The sequence below is a fragment of the Mixophyes fleayi genome, chromosome 2, assembly GCF_038048845.1.
Source record: "Mixophyes fleayi isolate aMixFle1 chromosome 2, aMixFle1.hap1, whole genome shotgun sequence".
NCBI classification, from domain to species: domain Eukaryota; kingdom Metazoa; phylum Chordata; class Amphibia; order Anura; family Limnodynastidae; genus Mixophyes; species Mixophyes fleayi.
The window spans coordinates 165,777,560-165,797,085 of NC_134403.1; the positions used below are offsets into that span (position 1 = coordinate 165,777,560).

Consider the following 19,526-nt stretch of genomic DNA (forward strand, 5'->3'; position numbering starts at 1 on the left):
ACACTTAGCAGCACTCAGATCACAGCACTGGCTGAAGGTCAAAGCAAGAAATGACATACTGTTCTGCTATCATCAGCACCTAGTCCTACATATTTTCAGTGACAATCTATAGAGTCTAATAGCTACTGTCTGAAAAGAAACTTACATTTGAATGAAAATGTATTCAGTTATGGATTAAAATACCACGTAAAGGACTTATTCACACCTATCAGCTGTTAATGCACTTTTCATCCTCTAATGCCTGATCAAGTAAAAATATAATAAAAATAAATTTCCACCAATGCTTTATAAAATGTTAGCATTGCAACTGAACTGGCAGAAACACTATGCATGAAACATGCATGGAAAATGTGGTAAAGATGCATTGCTGCCAAAACCAAATTGTGTATTACATTTCAGTCATTTTTTTTTTTTTACTGTTCTCCCCAGTGTTGGTGTGGATGATACTTAAATGTTCTGTTCAAATTTGTTTTTCCAGTATGAGATCAATTATTTGATACTGTAACATATTGTTTTGTTCATTTGCTTCTTCAAGATCCCCATATTCTATTATTTATGCAAACATTAGGATGATTAAAAAAAATAAACTCGAGTCAGACAGAAAGACCAATGCCATCACTCATTTTCTAACTGTTGCGATCTACATGTATAAGCAAAGTCTAAATCACTGTAGTATAGCTAAAGGACAAAAAGTGGAAGTACATATCAAATAATCAGACATTAATTTCATTAGCTAATTTAGACCAGACTGATGCACACAACTATCTGGCTGCTAAGTGTACAGCATATCTCGTATGTGCATATCTCGTATGTGAGATTTTCCCATATTTAGTAAATAAGCCTTACTATTTCTTGACAGTTTGCAGATCTATAACTCTCTTGCTAGAAGAGTTAAGTATACTCTAGTACTGTACAGAGACAGCTTTCGTTGCAATCTATTTGTGGGTCATACTATCAGCAATTTCACAAATAGGCTTCAAGCCAAACTTCTAAGCAGCAGTGGAGCTCAAGTGAGCCCGATAGATACAAGTAACCATCAGTTTATAAAAAGAACCACTGTAAATAGAAATATATACACACACATACATACATACATACACAAACACTCCCATATAAAAGCACCCCACATTGGAGTACAATATTAAACTAAAATCTCACCTTGTCACCAACTTCTTCATTTAATGTTACACTTGCCAACACTGAGAGTGCAAAAACAACCACGGTCAAACTGCTGTGTGCCAAGAAACTAATCAATGTGCGGTAGAATGCTTTAACATTGTTCTGTAGGAAAGCAGAACACAAATCAGTAACAAATTATTGCACGAATACAAGTCTGCAAATGTAACAAAATATGCACCAGTGTATCGATTCTTGTTGCCCAAAATAATAAAATTAAATTTCCCCCCATTTGTCTCTACTGACTCTAAAACCATTGCTGTTACCAACAAACAAAACATCATGCAATAGGAAGCAGCTTTTACTGCTGAATGCATCCTAGCGATTTTCCGAAAACATTATGAATGAACCAGCACCCCCCACCCCACTGGAATGTTTTACATAATTAAAACAAGGTTTAGGAGAGGGGGAAAGCAGGTAGATATTAAGTAGTGTAAGACAACATCTTATTAGATGCTACCTCCAATTCAGGCCATAAGAAACAGATCATTAGGTGCTTTAAAAAAAAGAAAAAGAAAAATCTCATGGTCCCCAAAAATATGATATATGTCTTGTCTTTGTGTGAAAAGATTCCCAGAGCTCTAGATGGAAGCACACACACAACAAAGACCAAAGCTCAATATCAGGAATTCATACCTCCTAAGCCTAACCGAGAAAGAGCTCTTGTAATTATACGTACAGAATGTTTAAAGAACCCTTCACTGCAGTTTTAAGTAATGTAACAATAATTTTGCACATCCTTATATGTATTACAGCTTTCATTTGTAGTTTAATAAACCATAAAATAGGGATCATGAAGACAAGTAGCAGCAATATCTGGAAGATTTTTTTTCTAGTAACAAAGTTACATTAAAGCATAACAGATAACTTAAATTGGATTCATATAGGTGTGGACAACTAAATTATTGTAAGTTGCAATTAAACAGACATCCAGTAACAATATGAGAGCATGTACTCATAACAAAATGTAATTAATGACTTCACATGAGAGCTAAACTCAAATGAAAAATATTGCTGTTAAATAAACATTTATTCTTACCAAAGACTTTATATGCGTCTGTACAGAAAGATTGTGCCGACAAAGATTTGCCAGGAGGCCAAGACATGGCATAGTTAGCTCATCTTCAGATGACTGACTAGAAGAAATAATATGAAACAGTGTCACCTTGTATTGTGTTTAAATCTTTATGCCATCCGCAATAGCACTAAAATGTTTTTTTTTGTTTTTTTTTAATCTAATTGGTCACTTGTTGGTGCATATAGTGAAAATAAAAATTCAAAAAGTGATTAAAATTACCACCTAACTTTTTTGTCTGCATGTACAAAATCTGAAAATTCACCAGTGATTTTTGGCTTTTGCCAGATACAAATATAAAAAAAATGAGCAAGCAATATAAAGTGTCATCTTCTGATGATATTTTTGATGCAATCAAATCTCCATGTGTATATTTTTCTGTGGTGTTATGTCCCACAACCAATTAAAAAATGCTGACTTTAGAAGAAAATATATAAAAAAAAACAAACAAACCAAACACACACACACACACAACAAAATCAGTTTGCACTTGCACGGATACACAGGAATCAATGAAGTCTCAGAACTAGAGCTTAAGGGGTAGATTCAATTAGCTGTAAAGTTCTTTAGAACAACGTGGCCCGCGCATTATTACAGTTACTATGGTAATTTCTGTTGATTTTTGCTTGCAACTCTGTGAACCGCGAGCAAAAATCCAGAGAATTTACAGCCTGGATGTTCAAGCTTGTTACTTTTGAGCTTGCTTCTTTTGAATTTAGTAGTTTAATCTATGTTTATATTAAGGACAAGCTACTGAATTGCTAATTAATTTTTCTTCTTAACCTTTCAGCATTAGCGGTAGCAATTTTACTGAATATTTGGTTCAGTTGGCCATCTTTGAAGCGATTTCTGCTATAGAAATAATATTGACATTTTTTTGTCTCAACCATGGCAGCCGCAATTTTGTCGATGGCTTATCAATGTTAAATAGTCGGGAATTTTCTGCCCATGTTGAGGAGATCATCTTTAGGTACCACAACTGCTAGCTTGATTCTTTCAAAGGATGGTTCTCAGTTAACTAACTATGGATGATATAAAAGGCCTGTCACCCCCCAATGAAGCGCTGGCCACGAAACACGTAGGGTGGTCGTGTTGCAAGTTTTATTATCCTGTTTCGCTGGTTGGTCCAGATGTGTGCTTTTTCTATCAGCACTGATGAGCTCTATATTAATTTATTATTGTAAGTTGTTTTTTTTTAAGCATTGTGATAGTAAAATCTTTTGGAAACTATGCCACGCGTGTGGTGGCTTTTTCTGTGCTCTACATAGGAATTTGCCTTTTGCTCCTTGGATTCATATCCTGATGTGGGACGACTTTAGAAGGATTACAGATCAGCCTTTTTGAACCTTATTAATTGTATGCAGTTTATATAAAAACTATACACATTTTATTTGTGCTGAGAAATTACTGCACTGTGAGCTCTTTCCGGTTCTATTTGTGTTTCTATTTCTATACTGCTCCCTTGCTGGTCGGGGTGTGTTGAGCTGGAGTAGCTGCTATCAAAAGAGACTGTTCATGTTGGAGCGGCGATATATCTTTTTGTTTTAATATATAAATAAATACACACACACACGCGAGGATGAGTCAAAAATTATCCGCACTCCAGTTATATTAAAACTTCTGTTGGCCGCACTCTTATCAACGCTTTCCGCACTAGGTCGCTGTCTCCCCAGTCACTACTGTGCAGGTTTGAACGTGTTACACAAGTTCATTTGTGACTGCAGTGCAAGAAAAACTAGCTGCCCCACTTGTGATTTGCATGAAAGAAGAACAGCATTAATTTGTTTTTTGTTGCCTGAGTGTGTGTCTTGTGTCAATATTTATCGAAGACTTTGTGCACAGTATGGAGAAAGTATTTTGTTGCGAAGCTGTGTATGAATGGATAGAGAAGTTCAAAGAAGGTTGAACAACTGTCAGCCATGTAGAAGAAGCCGGACCACATCCACGACTGATGACAACATTGAGCATACACGTGAACTGATTATGTTGGATAGACAATTGACAGTGGAATATGTTGCAAATCATTTGCAAATCAGCCACGGCTCTGACTATGCAATAATCCATGACAGACTTGGGTTTCGAAAAGTTTGTGCGAGATGGGTGCAGAAACAACTCAGGGAAGAGCAAATACAAAAGCGTTTGGACATCTGCAAACAAAATTTGGACCGATACTCTATGAAAGATAAAAGTTTCTTAAGAAGAATCATTACTGGCGACGAGACATGGATTTATCCCTACGAGCCAGAGAGTAAACAACAAGAGTATGGAATGGAAACATCCTCAATCTCCAACCAAGAAAAAGTTCAAAAGTCAACAATCAGCTGGATAATTGATACTTACAGTTTTCTGGGGATCTCAGGGCCAGTATTGGAACATTATCAGGAAAAAGGTTCAACAATGAACAGTGCTCATTACAGTGAGATGCTAAATGAAGAGCTGAAAAGCTAAATTCAAACAAAAAGCAAAGGACTGCTATCCAGGGGTTTTGAGTTATTGCATGACAATACACGTCCACACACTGCTGCTCACACTGTCGACACTCTCCAAAAACTTTGTTTTGAGGTGTAAAAGCATCCTCCTATAGTCCTGATCTTGCCCCATCGGACTATCACCTGTTTGAGCCCCTGAAAGAAGCAACAGCCCTAAGAGGATGAAGATTCACTTGTGATGAAGAGGTGAAGACAGCGCTGCATTCGTGGCTCGCAGCTCAGCCTAAAACATTTTTTAATGAGGGATTATGAAAGCTTGTTAACAAGTGGACAAAGTGTATTGCAAAGCAGGGAGATTATTTTTCGACAATGTATTTATTTTTTCTGAAAGTTTCTTAAAATAAATTCTACAGCCAGAATGTGGATAATTTTATACACACACACACATATATATTATATATATATTATATATACATACATACACACACACCATAGGGTGCCAATGGCTCTTTGTGATCTCAGAACAAAACAACTGTGTAGGACAGTTTTAATTTCCTGTGGTTTTCAGAGAAGGGAAAACCACACTGAAGACTCAGGTAGCTAATTTGCAATCTTGTGAATCACATCCTATAAACATAATGGTCAGCCAAAGAAAAGAAAGTTGACTATTTCAAAGCCATACATGGCAATATTGCAATCACATTTGCAGAAGTTTAGAGTTACTGTACCAACTATATTTGTGAAATATTTTTAAACATTCTCAGTTTGAAATCTGAGCCTTCTGTGCACAACAGCTCTTTATTTAAATATTAAGAGATGAGAAGATTGCCAAACTCAGTTTTATGTAGATTTATTTCTAGTCATATTATAAATTTAAATTACATGAGCAGTGTCTTAAAAGTAAATATTATATAAGAAAGAAAAAACAGATACCACCCAGTCAGAAAAAAATAAAATAAGGGTATATAAAAAGTTGAAACCAGATGGGAATTTCAATATGTCCTCTTTGTTATATTTCTTTGGGTCTATACCATTTCTAAAATTTACACTAGGAAAATATTGAATGGTTCAGACATTCATAGACTTTCTTTTGTCCAATAATGCCCAAGTGAGAAAAGAACTTAAGATTCTTTAAACAAGAAAAACAAACAAACCACACTTCACTCAGAAATTACTATTTGTTTATTCGCTCAATTTTCAAAGTAATTAAGAACAGTCCTTGTACATGGTAGGAGTGTAGGAATTTCAAATATCTGAACATTTTATATCCACGTATACCAATAATTTATTAGCTCTTGAAAATTCATACAGATCCATTCCCATGGTAGACCTATAGCTTATCTGAATATATTGATTCATTTTTAAATCAATTTGTAGTTCAGTTACCATCTCGTTTCATGGATTCTGGTGGGGATATTCCATATTTGAAAGTGATAATATGGAATGTTTACTTGTATCAGTGACGTTACCTCTCTATTCCATTACCGATTATAAAGAGGGTTCAGGGTTAGAGTATCAGCAAAAATTTGCAAAATAAGTGGATATATAATATTAAAACACCAGCTGCCAATGTACTTAATATTGAAATTGATACTAAACAGTGGTGGTAAAGAGGAGGTCAAGCAAGCACATGCTTGGAACCTGTGATATCCTCTAGGCATGAATGAATATAGGTCTTCGTATTTGTATTCTCCATATTAGGGTTGATGACCAGACAAGAAACAAACCAACTGAATCAGACAGGAAAGGGTGTCAAAACAAAAGTTTATAACATCAATTTGTTTTACAAATGTAGTGTAGGGTGGTGGTATATGAGCAGATATTATTTATTAATTTATTTATAAGACACCACAGATTCCGTAGCGCCTTATACAGAAGCAAGTAACAAATAGATGAGGCAAAACATACAAGTAGCACAGGTGAGTGCGAGTAATGTTCTGGGGACTCACACGGAGTGCAGCAAGATACATAACAGGACAGCACCAGGTAAGACCAATTAGGCCACATGGAAGATAGAATTTGGAGGGCACTAAGGCCACAATTGTCAGACTCAGTCTTCCTTTCTGTTTGTGATCCCTTAGTGTTATTAGCGACACTGAGTGGAGAAAGCAGCTTTTGGCATGATATTCCTGGCCGTCATGGCTTTTGCAGATGAAGTTGCCGAACTGGAAGTTCCCATCAGCCAAAAGGAACAAAGTTGGTATGCTGCGATTGATGGCTTATGGCCCCTTCAACGAGATCACCACAAGGCCCAGCTGAGAGATTGAAAATCACACCCGACACATTTAGAAAAGAATTATTAGTATTGCTGGTACAGTGCAGATGACAAGTGGCTGTTAAATGGCAAAATTGTGATATTGTTCCTTCAAGCCGGAGGCAAACCATGCAGCAATTTTTCTCAAGAAACAGGGATGCACCTTTTAATGCACCCAAGACATAGGTAGTAAATGGTCTCAAATGGGTCAGAAAAAGTACAGAGTTAGGTTCAGCACAAAGGATGTAGTTCATTAAGGGGGTGAGCAAAGTATGATCAACACCAATTAAGGTACCCTACCTTGGTCAGTGTTTGAGGCTGCAGACAGCAGCTGGCAGAACACAAACAGGAACTCTGATAACTAAACACCTATAAAAGGGCAGGAGCGGGTAGGTGGAGATATTTCTGTGATAATTACAATAAGGCTATAGATGCATAGCTCTACCACGTGGATGTATGTCCTATGATGAAGTCCTCAGTGAGAAGTGTAGGGACCTGGCCTGGGGTTCAGAAATACACAGGAGCTTTCCACAAATGGAAAACAGATTAATCGTTTGTAATATATAGCCCTTCCATTACTGACAACCTGGTGTAGTCTTCATCATTACTACATGCTTTGTTGTTGATTTTATCTGAGCCATATTTTCCCCAGTGTGTGGTGTCAATTATTAGGAGTGCCATGAATTGTTCATTGGAACAGGTGGATTCCATGTGTAAGATTATGCATAGTGTAACAAACAGTAAGTTGTTGTGCTTTTCAAAGGAATTATATGGTGGACAATGCATGCATTATGAAATAAATCAATCAATGAAAACACCCACCCTTAATTTTATTATTGCATTTCATACACATTGCAGTATATAAAACCATTTTTATTTAGCAGTATTTCTATTTCCTGCATCTGCAGCATTAATTTAACTGAGAAAGCTCAATGAAAATGCAGATGATTTCTACATATTTTAGATGCATACTTACATTCTGCTCATCAAGAATGAAATTAATTCCTCGATGTTGAGACTTGCATGCAAAACTCTTACATTGTAGGTTAATCTTTGCAGCAGTTGAATGCTCTAATTAAGAAAAGATAAAAATCTCACATTCAGAAATTTAAAGGATATTGAGAGATTATTAATCAACTCACATGGGAACTTGCTCTCTTCAAGCACATTTACTTGTTGGATAAGTAATGCCTTATATATTATTTTCAGCAGAGCAGTTCATATAAGACGTATGTATGCACGTACAGTTGTTACTTAAAGCAGAATAATTAAACAGCATATACTTTTTTTAAATATTAAGTATTAATTCACATTTTATTTAGAAACTCTTCTATGGTACCTTTTAACAACAGCTTACACATCTCTAAACAAAGATGATGCATAACAGTACTAGTTGTAATGAATGCAGTGAATAAAAAAACAAAAACAAAGGAAAAACTAACTAATGTTAATCAAATAAAATGCTTTTATTGCATTTAACCTTACACAAAATTTACATCATGATCATTTTTAAGAAGATCCACAAAGAAAAAAAATATAATTTGTTTTATACAGAAAGGAACAACATGTAATATTCACAAATACATATGTAAAGGTTACAGGAGCTACACAGAACTGAAAAGGCTGTGATTGTGCATTTCCTGCATATAGTAAACTTTCTACAGTGATACCATTAAAAAGGACACTATAACCAGAATGCATTTTTCAATGGTTGAATAGCTCTCACTGAATTGTAAAGTAAATATAATGTGGACGTAAAACATTCAAAGTTCTGTCATGTGAGAATATTCACATCTACAGAATAGTTTGTGTGTAATATATATATATATATATATATATATATATATATATATATATATATATATATATATATATATATATATATATATATATATATATATATATATATATATATATATATATATATATACACACACACACATATATATATATATACATACATACATACACACACACACACACACACACCCCATTAAACATTCTAAAACAAGATACTTCATTCAAATGGAATCACTTAAGGGAACAGAGTAAGACATAAATGCACTTTAAGAAGCGTAGGCAAACACCAAGATATATTTACAGACCTGTAATAAAACAGGATCATTCAGGATGGAGCTATATCTATGAACCACACCAGCCAAAACGTTGGTAACATTGTACGTAGCATGAAGAGATTCTCTAGTTTCAATGTCAGCAGCTGTAAACAATATAAATTAGAAAAGAATACAAGGAAAGGTGAGAAAAGTATTGAGAATTAACATAAACATCATGGTTGTGATCTCTCAGAAAAATACACATGGAACAGTAGTGCATGTATTACTATATATATTAATATCAAGTATCAGGGATGTCTTATGATGGGTTGCAACTTCCCTTATTAGTTCATGCAGATTTGCTATATTGGAACAAAATTTAAAAATAACTTTTACTACAGTTCATAAAAAGATTAAAACTACATTATCATATGTGTAAAGAAAAAGAGAAAACTAGAGAGGTGCTACCCACTTCTAGGCAATGGAGAATGTAGTTAAAGGAGCAACATCGCTAAACTCTGGCAGTTTCTGGGAAAGAACAGGCTCCGTTGTAGCATAGCATAGCATAGCATGTAGCATTCGCGCTCCATGGGCCCTGCCACCTCAGACTTTAGTGAGCTGCACACAGAGATCCTGCACTGCCTATTTTACAAGTCCACTTCCTTTATTTGTGTTCTGATGGCACTTGCATTCGCTGCCCCCTCATTACCAGGACTGGGCTCCGAACCTGCATTTTTGGCACATTTCGCACCATCTTGGATCCACATAATACGCAGCAATAACCAGCAGTTCCGGGATTCAGGAAACTATTTCTTACTATTTATCCTTCCCACACACAGCACGATTACATTACTTTTAGCAGCTAGTTCTGCTTTACAAGGAGTCTCTCCCATCAGCTTTGATCTTTTTGCAATTAATAGACCATTAATATTTCCTTTACATTTTCAAGTGCCGTCTCCTTTTCCATCTAAGTGGTTGGAAGATAGCAAATGTCCCTACTCTTAGTCTGCTGAATAGAGCTAAACTTCTATTGCTTTTTTGTTCTTTACTGGCATTATCTCTTACCTCCTGATCCCCATCAACCTACTTATTTCAAAAACTTGTATTGCTTCATGGCCTATAAACATGTGAAAGACTCACTACATATGGACCTTGATAAACGGCTACAATAAAAATCAACAGTGTAAGCGCTTTTAATCCTTGTTTGCCACAATGGATAAGTTCATGAGCTCCTCTACTCGTGCAAAATCGCAATGTTCCAAAGTCAACAGACAGAGGTGATCTGGTTGCTATTCCTCTATAAAAAGTCCCCCACTGCTGATGTTAGCGACACTGGCGTCTAAATTCACGGATGCCATTAAAGAACACAAACATCAGATTTCTACAACTGACACCAAAGTCCTGGTTAACGAGCAAAGACTTTGTGAACACACGCAAGATCTCTCTATTTTGATACATCCGCTTGTTGTGCAAAAGTACAAAAGCAAATGTTAAATAAAATTGAGGATTTAGAGAACTTTTCCCAGCATAATAATCTGCGCCTGGTAGGCCTTCCTGAATCAGGCAAGGGTCCAGCTCTCCTTCAGTTCCTTACAACTGATCTCCCTAATATGCTGTGGCTGGATCACTTATAAATAACTTATTGTATAAATTTATTTCCATTAGCGCCGCAGTGTGCCGATTGTATATCATTGCAAATGTATTGATAATGTATTGGATTTTTGATGCAGTAGGCATATGTTTGGAGGAAATGTGTTTCTGTAAGAAAGGAAATCCCATGCTACTTAGGCCTTTTCATTTGCAAGTGACCTAGACAGCTGTTAGCTTGATTGTCCAGGAGAGGGGTTGTTGGACTTTCATCCTGTGTCTTAGAGAGATAGGAAACCCAACAGCAAGTAATTTAGAGATTCACAGGTTGATGTAAATTTTGTTAAGTTTAAATTGCATTGAAATCCAAGTTTAGAGAACATACTACGTCCTGAGGCTAATCATTGAATGTTATATTTCAGACTTTGTCGTGCCAGGTAGAAAAAAAGGAGCTTTGTTTGACCATGTAATGCATAATGTTTTATACAATCTGTACTTCTGGATGATCATAAGCACCTAAAACTAGTGTGTAATGGTCCTGGTCAGGACCCCTTGAGCAAATAAACATTATTATTTGAAGATTCTGCCCGACGCCTATTGCCTGCTGTATCCTGTGACCAACAGATAAGAGCTTACACTCTAATCCGGCGGTTCCCAAAGTGTGCAGCCGCGGCGCTGTCACTGGGGTGCCGCGGGCCAGCCCTAGAAAAAAAGAAAGCAAACAGAAACTTACCAATCCGCGCGGCGCTAGGACCCAGCAGCCTCCTCACTCCCGCAGCTGTCACTGAATATCGACGTCAGTGACAGCTGCGCGAGAGAGGAGGCTGCAGGGTCCTAGCGCCGCGCGGATTGGTAAGTTTCTGTTTGCTTTCTTTTTTATATAGCTGGCGCCTGGCGCGGGGCAGAGGAGGGGGGACAGCGTGACAGGGGGCAGAGGAGGGGGGACAGCGTGACAGGGGGCAGAGGAGGGGGGACAGCGTGACAGGGGGCAGAGGAGGGGGGACAGCGTGACAGGGGGCAGAGGAGGGGGGACAGCGTGACAGGGGGCAGAGGAGGGGGGACAGCGTGACAGGGGGCAGAGGAGGGGGACAGCGTGAGAGGGGGCAGTGTGCCTGGTTGCAGAGGGGGCAGTGTGCCTGGTTGCAGAGGGGGCAGTGTGCCTGGTTGCAGAGGGGCATTTTTGCATACAACTAAATAAGTATTTCTGTCGTGACCTAAATACTTATTACAATTTTTTGACCCAACTACTTCTAAAACAGGACTGCTCAGTAATTATTTTGGAGGGGTGCCTTGAAAAAATTTGTAGACTCTACAGGTGCCGCAAACTGCAAAAGTTTGGGAACCACTGCTCTAATCTGTTCCCCGGCTGCCCCATGCTCAACCCAGCGTCTGTGTCAACGCTTTGCCCGCTACCCAGCAGTCCTGATCCATTATAAGCGGTCAGGAGGTACCAGCCAACCCACAGCAAAGAGTCACTGTGGCAGTTATACCAGCTATCCCAGAAGTGACCGGTTTTAGGCACCGCAAAGGATCCTAGTGGTGGTAGACGAATCCTCCAAACGACTATTGCGCAGTTGGCATTTGCAAGTCAGCGAGTGTCTGGTGGCAAGGTGACACTAGTAGGAGCAGTTCGTAACAATCCGTTACGGATGGTGAGAAAGCATCCCAGATAAACGGGGCAGGAAGGCAATCCCTTCATCATTCTTCCAAGAGACCGGGTGGAAAAGTAAGACCCTCCGGTCACATATGCTTAACATCTCAGAAGGTGCCAGGAAGTTGAACGAGCACACAGCATAGGCCAAATGATAGATAACATAGCCATCAAACAGAGGACTGTTATTTTCAAGTGTTTGAACTATCTACACAAATTTTGCCTATGGGCCGCTGCAAAATAAACTTTTTTGGCAGGATCATCATTTGCTCTTATTTTAAGATTACTCTTTAGAAGTCTCTAGAATAGGCAAGTAAATGATTCCCATCCGTATGAGACTAGTGCAAACTGGTCAGAAATGTGTTCTCATATATCCGCCAATCTTACGTATCTTCACCGGCAAGGACTTCAATAATGCAGTGGTGTGGCAGAAGTGGTCATAAAGAGTGCCTTGTGCTGTACATATTTAATCTTTTCACAGGACCTATGGAATCGGACAACTAAGTATTAAGAGCTGCCCTCAGTTGCTACGATAATGACTATTATGTTTGGTGCCCATCCTGGGGTTTTTTTTGCGATGGCGATATTGAGTAGTACTCATTATCGTTGCATTGTACCAGATTATAGCTGTATATAGTTATGCTGTTGCCACCCACTGGTCGATTTTCACATTCCCATATTTTCTAGTACATATATTTCTACCTGTGTCGAGGTTTTAGGTTTTCCAAGCCCTGTTCATGTTGCTGGATGTTCCTGTTTGCAATGCTCTAGATTCAGTTATGCACTCCTGGGTTTCTCTTTCTCTTATAGACGATCATTTACCTAATCATTTATAAACCCATCTAGTGAGTTATCTTTTTATGTACTACTTGTATTACATACTGCTCTTATTAGCGTTTTACACTGTTGCTGATTTATACTATGTTTTTAGCATGACTCCATTATTCTTATGCAAGGACTATTTCTTGCAATTTCTTACAATTTTTTATTTTATATTTCTGAAGTATAAAGGTTGTTTGCAATGTTAAGACAGCTTTGGATTTCACATTATTCATGTGTTCATTTGGTAACCTTTCCTTACCCCTTCCTTTCAGCAGCTTTTATTTTGCGGGTTCCTGATGTATGGATGTCTATAGGGGGTGGTAGAGCAATATATTGTTGGATTTTTCCCCAGAGGGGAAGAGGAGGAAGATTTTGCGTTGTATCAAACTGAATTCTGATGTCACTTTTCTTCAGTAACCAATTTAGAACATGGAAAACTAAATATGCTCAGGCAACAGGTGGTGGCTTATTCTTCCCTCAAATTCAAATCTAGAGTAATTCTATTGATAAGCAAAAGCATTCAAAATTGATGTTCATAATCAACACATTCATGGAAAGTAGATAAGTAATATTGGTGGCGTTTATTGCTCTAACATATACGTGAACCATCTACCACAAATCCTTTTTCTTTGACATTGTGGGCAAACTTTAGAGTCCAATTAAGCATGGTGATTTTAATAACGTTGCTACACCTCTTGAATTAGACACACCTCACCTATTAGACAACCACATAAAAACAAAGTGTGTATTCAATATATTGTCAACCTGCTACAGGTAGTTGACATTTTGAGATGAAATCAACAGGATGGTGCAGAATATACATAGTCTTCTCACATTTACAATGCATTTTGTAGGACCATTGAAATCCTTTTCTAACACTTTACTGATAAGATCCTTCCCACTCGCTTTAACACTGCGGTCCTCAAAAGTTTTACCTAAGCCTGAGAGGGATGCAGATCTGCCAGGTTGTTAGTTCAAGACTGATCTCTCTTCTTATTACTGACTACAAGATACTCACAAAGATCTTAGCTGAATGTTTGAAACTGATATTGCCTAGTATTATACACCGTGATCAATCAGGCATTTTTTGAGGCAGAAGTTCAGTCTCAAATATATGAAAGGTTCTAGCTTACAAACGGCACGCCAAAAAGTAACGATTGAGGAGGAAATGCTAAAACAACCAATAAAGACAAAATGTGGGGCATGACCTGTAAAGGACAAGAAAGTACATTGCATAATCAAGGAAAATTGGCACCTGTGGAACTTATTAGAGGTAAATGAGTGCAACAGATAACAAGATTGAATGGCAAGTGTCTACACAATGAAATATTAACAAACATACATCATGGTTACCTGGAAATGTGACAGTGATGTAAGGACATCAGGAAGTCAAGCATGTCAAAAGGGAATAAAATACTTATTAAGACATTTCAGAATAGACATGGCAAGTTTTAGAACCAGACCTGCTCACATAGAAAGAAGTCTCTTTTCCCCAATTGTAGTGGATTACTACAGCAGTTGTTTTGAAATCGCTAAGCTACAAAATCTTACAGCAGGCACAGTAATATAACAAGTCAAAACAAAAAACAGAAAAACCTGTGAATCAAACATATAACCTCTAGCCCAGGGGTAGGCAACCTGCGGCTCTCCAGGTGTTGTGAAACTACAAGTCCCAGCATGCTTTGCCAGTAGATAAACAGCAGATAGGTGGCAAGGCATGCTGGGATTTGTAGTTTCACAACATCTGGAGAGCCGCAGGTTGCCTACCCCTGCTCTAGCCCATACTACATAATCATCTCACAATCAAACAAATCAGAATCATGATCATTTCACCTCAGAATGCCAACTGATGAACAAATAAGGACAAACAGGATTCAACGAAACGCAGACAGGTGTGTCCAACACTGCTCAACGCAGTGAAAAAAAGTCAAATATAAATGACCACACAACCGAAATTTTAGTTTTTGAGAAGTATTTTCAATAAAGCAGCACAAGCCAACAATGGATATTTATGCTTTAGATCCTGCAAATTATTCCCCAATTTTTCAAACCCAGAAAAAGCTATACAAGTTTTTAAAATTAGTGCTCAGAAAACACTAAACGTGAAGTGTCATTTTAATGGTGGGAAATAAATCTTAAAGTAACTCACTATCAAAGTTTTGCTGCTAACTTTGTCCATCCACAGCTACTGTAGACTGTAATCTCTAGTTTGGTGTCTGGGCCTCTATGGCTCCCTTATGTAGTCTGTACATAAATGTAACCATTTGTCAGTTTTTGCTGTATTAGGGATATCTAGCAAAGAAGTCCTGATGTAATTCTGATAGAATCAAAGTTGTTCAATGCAAAGTGACAAGCTGCTGTTTGAGTATTCAAACCAATTCACATGTAACCCATCCTGCTATTATCCTCTTCTAATTCTCCTGGATCTCTCTTCTGCATTTGACACTGCTGAACATTCTTCTCATAAAAACATTCCAATCCCTAGGTATTCAAGACACTGTCCTATCCTGGTTCTCATCCTACCTTTCTAATCGCTCTTTCAGTGTTAATTTCTCTGGATCCAACTCTGTTCCACTTCCTTTATCAGTTGGAGTACCACAAAGCTCAGTACTATGTCCTCTGCTGTTCTCTATCTGTACCGCTTCTCTAGAAATACTAAATAAGCTCCTTTGGATTTCACTATAATCTCTATGTGGAGGATACTTAAATTTATCTATACTCTCGTCATCTGCATTGTCCCGCTTTATTGACTGTCTTTCTGCCATTTCATCTTGGATGTCCTCTTGCCAATTCAAACTTTAAAAAAGTTAGTATTCCCACCCACCAACAGAATTTACCAACCTGACATTTCTATTTATGTTGACATGACCATAAATTTCACCCCGCAAGCTCACTGTCTAGGTGTGATCCTTGACTCAAAACTATCCTTTGTTCCCCACATCAGCTAGCTATATATATATATATATATATATATATATATATATATATATATATATATATATATAACATGCTGCATAAATTTAAAAAAAAAACATTTCTAGAATATGCACAACTCACACAAGACACTGCAAAAACTCTAATTCATGCACTCGACTCCCGCATTGACTACTGCAATTCCCTCCTTACTGGTCTTACCTGAATCAGACTCTCACCCCTACTACCTATTTTGCACACAGCAGCTGGATTGATTTTCCTTGCAAATTGTTCCTCCTCTGCTGAACCACTTGGTGAGTCTCTACACTGAGTTGCCTGATTTTTTACAGAATCCAAGATAAAATATTTCTACTAGCCTACAAGGCCATCAACATTCTGCACAAAATCTGTCTCTCATCCACTCTGATTACATGCTCCCACTTCCGTTAATAGGACTTTTTCAAGCTGCACCCACTCTATGAAAACCCACTTCTTAAGGCAAGCTTATAATATTCCTAAACTGCCCTCTTAACCTCACTAGATTTTACAACCCTTTACACAAGGAAACAACCCTTTGACCCACTGACCAACATTGCTGTGTGACTGGATCATATAGTAGACAAATAAACTTTTTACTTTTGCACTCTGGCTGGACTGAAACACAATATGTTGACTTGACCTCATGTATTCAACTCCTATTGTCCCATAGTGTTATAAACTTGCAAGCAGGGCCTTCTTACCTCTTTTATCCAGTATTATTTATTACTGTTTGTCATCAACTGTAAAGTGCTACGGGATTTGCTGGCAATATATAAATGTTAATGATGATCTGTCACTTTTAAATGCCTCTTTACCTGCATTCTTATAGTTCTCATTACAATTGCTATTGTTCTATAAATATACCAATTTGGTGCAATCAACAAAGTTAACTTGTAAACCCAAATAGGTCTTGTCATAGCATGGGAAATTAAAGAAATGATATTTAAAAAACAAAAATATAACAAAAATAAAATATTGTGTCCCTATATAACCCTTACCTACCTAAACTAGATAGCAGGTTAATGGTCTTCAAAGTGACAGCAGGACTGGTGTTGGGATCTTCAATAAGTTCCACAAGACTGCTCAAACATTCACTAGGTAATATTTGATTGGATCCAAATAATTTGTTTAACTTCAATCCAAAAATAACCTGTAACAAAGAAAAACAAAAGTAGCTGTTTATTGTGATTTACTAAACTACTAGACAAAACAAAAACAAATGTAAGACAAAAAGTGAAACAAACTCATGTTATCTTGTTAAAACACAGAGACAAGGATACAATGTTTGGTATCCTGCAATATGCGCATATTTCATGTAAATACACCCGAGGACCAGACACCTATTGCGGGTGTTATTACTACCTCCAGTTGTCGCTGCAGCGCAGCCCCGTTGCCCTCGCTCTTGCAGCTCTTGTACTGCGCCACGGCCAGCAGTAAGGTCTTCATGCAGGAGGCTGGGTCCATGGTGAGTCCAGGCCGAGGACCCTATCTCCCGCTGACACTTTGCAGAAATCTAATTTCGCGCTCTAAACTTTCATCTTGGTTGTGACGGATGTGACGTCTAATCTACAGAGATGGTGGCCGACAAGGGACAGAAGAATGAGGACGGCGCAGATACACACAGAGCGTGTAGTGTAAGGTCAAAGCCTCCTCCTAGCTAGAAGTGAACGTGATTGTACGGAAGGTGGCAGCGCCTCCTTCTGTCTACAATTAGATATCTAAATTCATTTTGGCTTTATTGTGTACACTAATATGTTGATTTGCCGGAGTAATTTAAAAACGACATGTAACAAATACTTGCAATCTGCAATCTACATGGCTACCAAGTGGGGGTATTCAATTGTTAGCCAGAACCGCTAAAATCCCGCGCTCGAAAAATATTACCGTTAATACGGTAATATCTCGCTGGATTTCAGCTCGCAGCTCCCTGATCTGCGAGCTGAAATCCAGCGAGATATTACCGTATTAACGGTAATATTTTTCGAGCGTGGGATTTTCCAAGGGGCATATTCAATTGTCAGCGGGATCGCCGAAAATCCAGCCGCGGAAAAACTAATACATGTAATACGGTAATTTGTAGCTGGATTTCAGCTCGTGGCTCAGGGAGCTGCGAGCTGAAATCCAGCGAGTAAATTACCGTAATACATGTTTTCTTACGGTAATCGTGCGCGGACCGTGGGATTTTCGACAATCCCGCCGACAATTGAATAATCCCAAATATAGTAATTACTCATTTGACTGCTTCCATCTACATTCATCTGGTCTTTATTTTAGAAGGTAAATTCATTTTTACTGTCCATTAACCAATTCAAGAAAACTATTGCAATTGGAAGCAGGGGCAAACGCAGGATTTGTAGAGAGTGGTTTCTATATCATGCCGCCAGTGGGCGTGACCAGCATGCATGGGGGCATGACTATAGACAGTGCTTGGCTGCTCTCCAACTCTTTCTATCCCCATCATATACACGGGCAATGCTGCATGCACTACTGTTAGAGGCACGCAGCTCTCCCTTTTCAAGCAGAGCCGTTTGAAGTGGGACATGCCTCCCAATTGTCCGTACAGTCATGACTGAGTGTCAGAACAGTTGTCAGACTGTCCTGCTCTCACTTACCTGTTTTTGCTGATCTCATTACTTGTTGCTGGTGCTCGTGTCCTAAACTCAGTGGCTACTTGTCTGGATCCTGGAATATTGGGTCCCTGTTTGGAAAAAGCTCAGGTCCATGATATAGAAATCCCATCAATTAGTGAACACAGTAGGCCTCACTCCCCCAAAGCAGCCCAATATTAAATCAAAAGCACCCATGTTTAATAATTAAGCCTCACAGCAACCAACCTGGACAGTAAATTAATGTCATTAACCTTTAATAAAAAGATCGATTTCCCTCCAAACAACCCTAACATTAAATTAATAATATTTACATTTAATAAATAAACCTATTTCCTCCCAAACATTACATAATTAGCATTCACTTTTAAGAAATAGCTCTTCTTCTCCCCAAATTCAGCCACACATTCAATTAATAGCGCCCAAACCACCCCAGCATTAAATTAATAGTCTCATCATCACACCCTTAATAGGTCCGCCATAATCCCACTATTAAATTAAATATCCCCAACCTTCTCCCCACAAATAAATTAAAAGATCCCACTCTCAACCTACTACGAAATTAATATTTCACACACCATCCACATTACATAAAATATCCCCCCCTACACTTACATTAAAATCCCTTTTCCACCTTCCCCACAAATATTTAAAAGTCCATCCAAGGCTATGTTTACAAAGGAACTATTGTACTTATACATTAAATCCCCCAACTTACATTAAAAGCACGTGAGAACCCCCCCTTCCCCCCACACACACACATTCACACACCCTCTTCATCTAGTGCTGTGTCTTGTGTCCTCCTGCTGCACACATGAGACATACAGGCAGTGGGAGAGACAGGGGTGGGGACACAAAGCAGGTGAGAGAGTGCTGTGAACAGTGCAGACAGAAACGATCTGCACACAAGCTGCAAAGTG

The 19,526-nt window shown here is 38.2% G+C and overlaps 1 protein-coding gene across 2 annotated transcripts in view; it reads right to left on the reverse strand.

Moving 5' to 3' along the window:
* CIP2A (cellular inhibitor of PP2A) overlaps positions 1–17,571 on the reverse strand; it is a 45,919-nt gene extending 28,348 nt beyond the window's left edge. For both annotated transcript variants that reach the window (XM_075194918.1, XM_075194916.1), the window contains exons 1-6: positions 17,363–17,571; positions 17,003–17,150; positions 9,040–9,152; positions 7,911–8,005; positions 2,216–2,312; positions 1,159–1,281 (exon numbers count right to left, since the gene is read on the reverse strand). In XM_075194918.1, the coding sequence (XP_075051019.1) occupies positions 1,159–1,281; positions 2,216–2,312; positions 7,911–8,005; positions 9,040–9,152; positions 17,003–17,150; positions 17,363–17,464 (678 nt within the window). In that variant the 5' untranslated portion in view covers positions 17,465–17,571. The remainder of the gene's footprint in view (positions 1–1,158; positions 1,282–2,215; positions 2,313–7,910; positions 8,006–9,039; positions 9,153–17,002; positions 17,151–17,362) is intronic.
* Between the last annotated feature and the right edge of the window lie 1,955 nt (positions 17,572–19,526).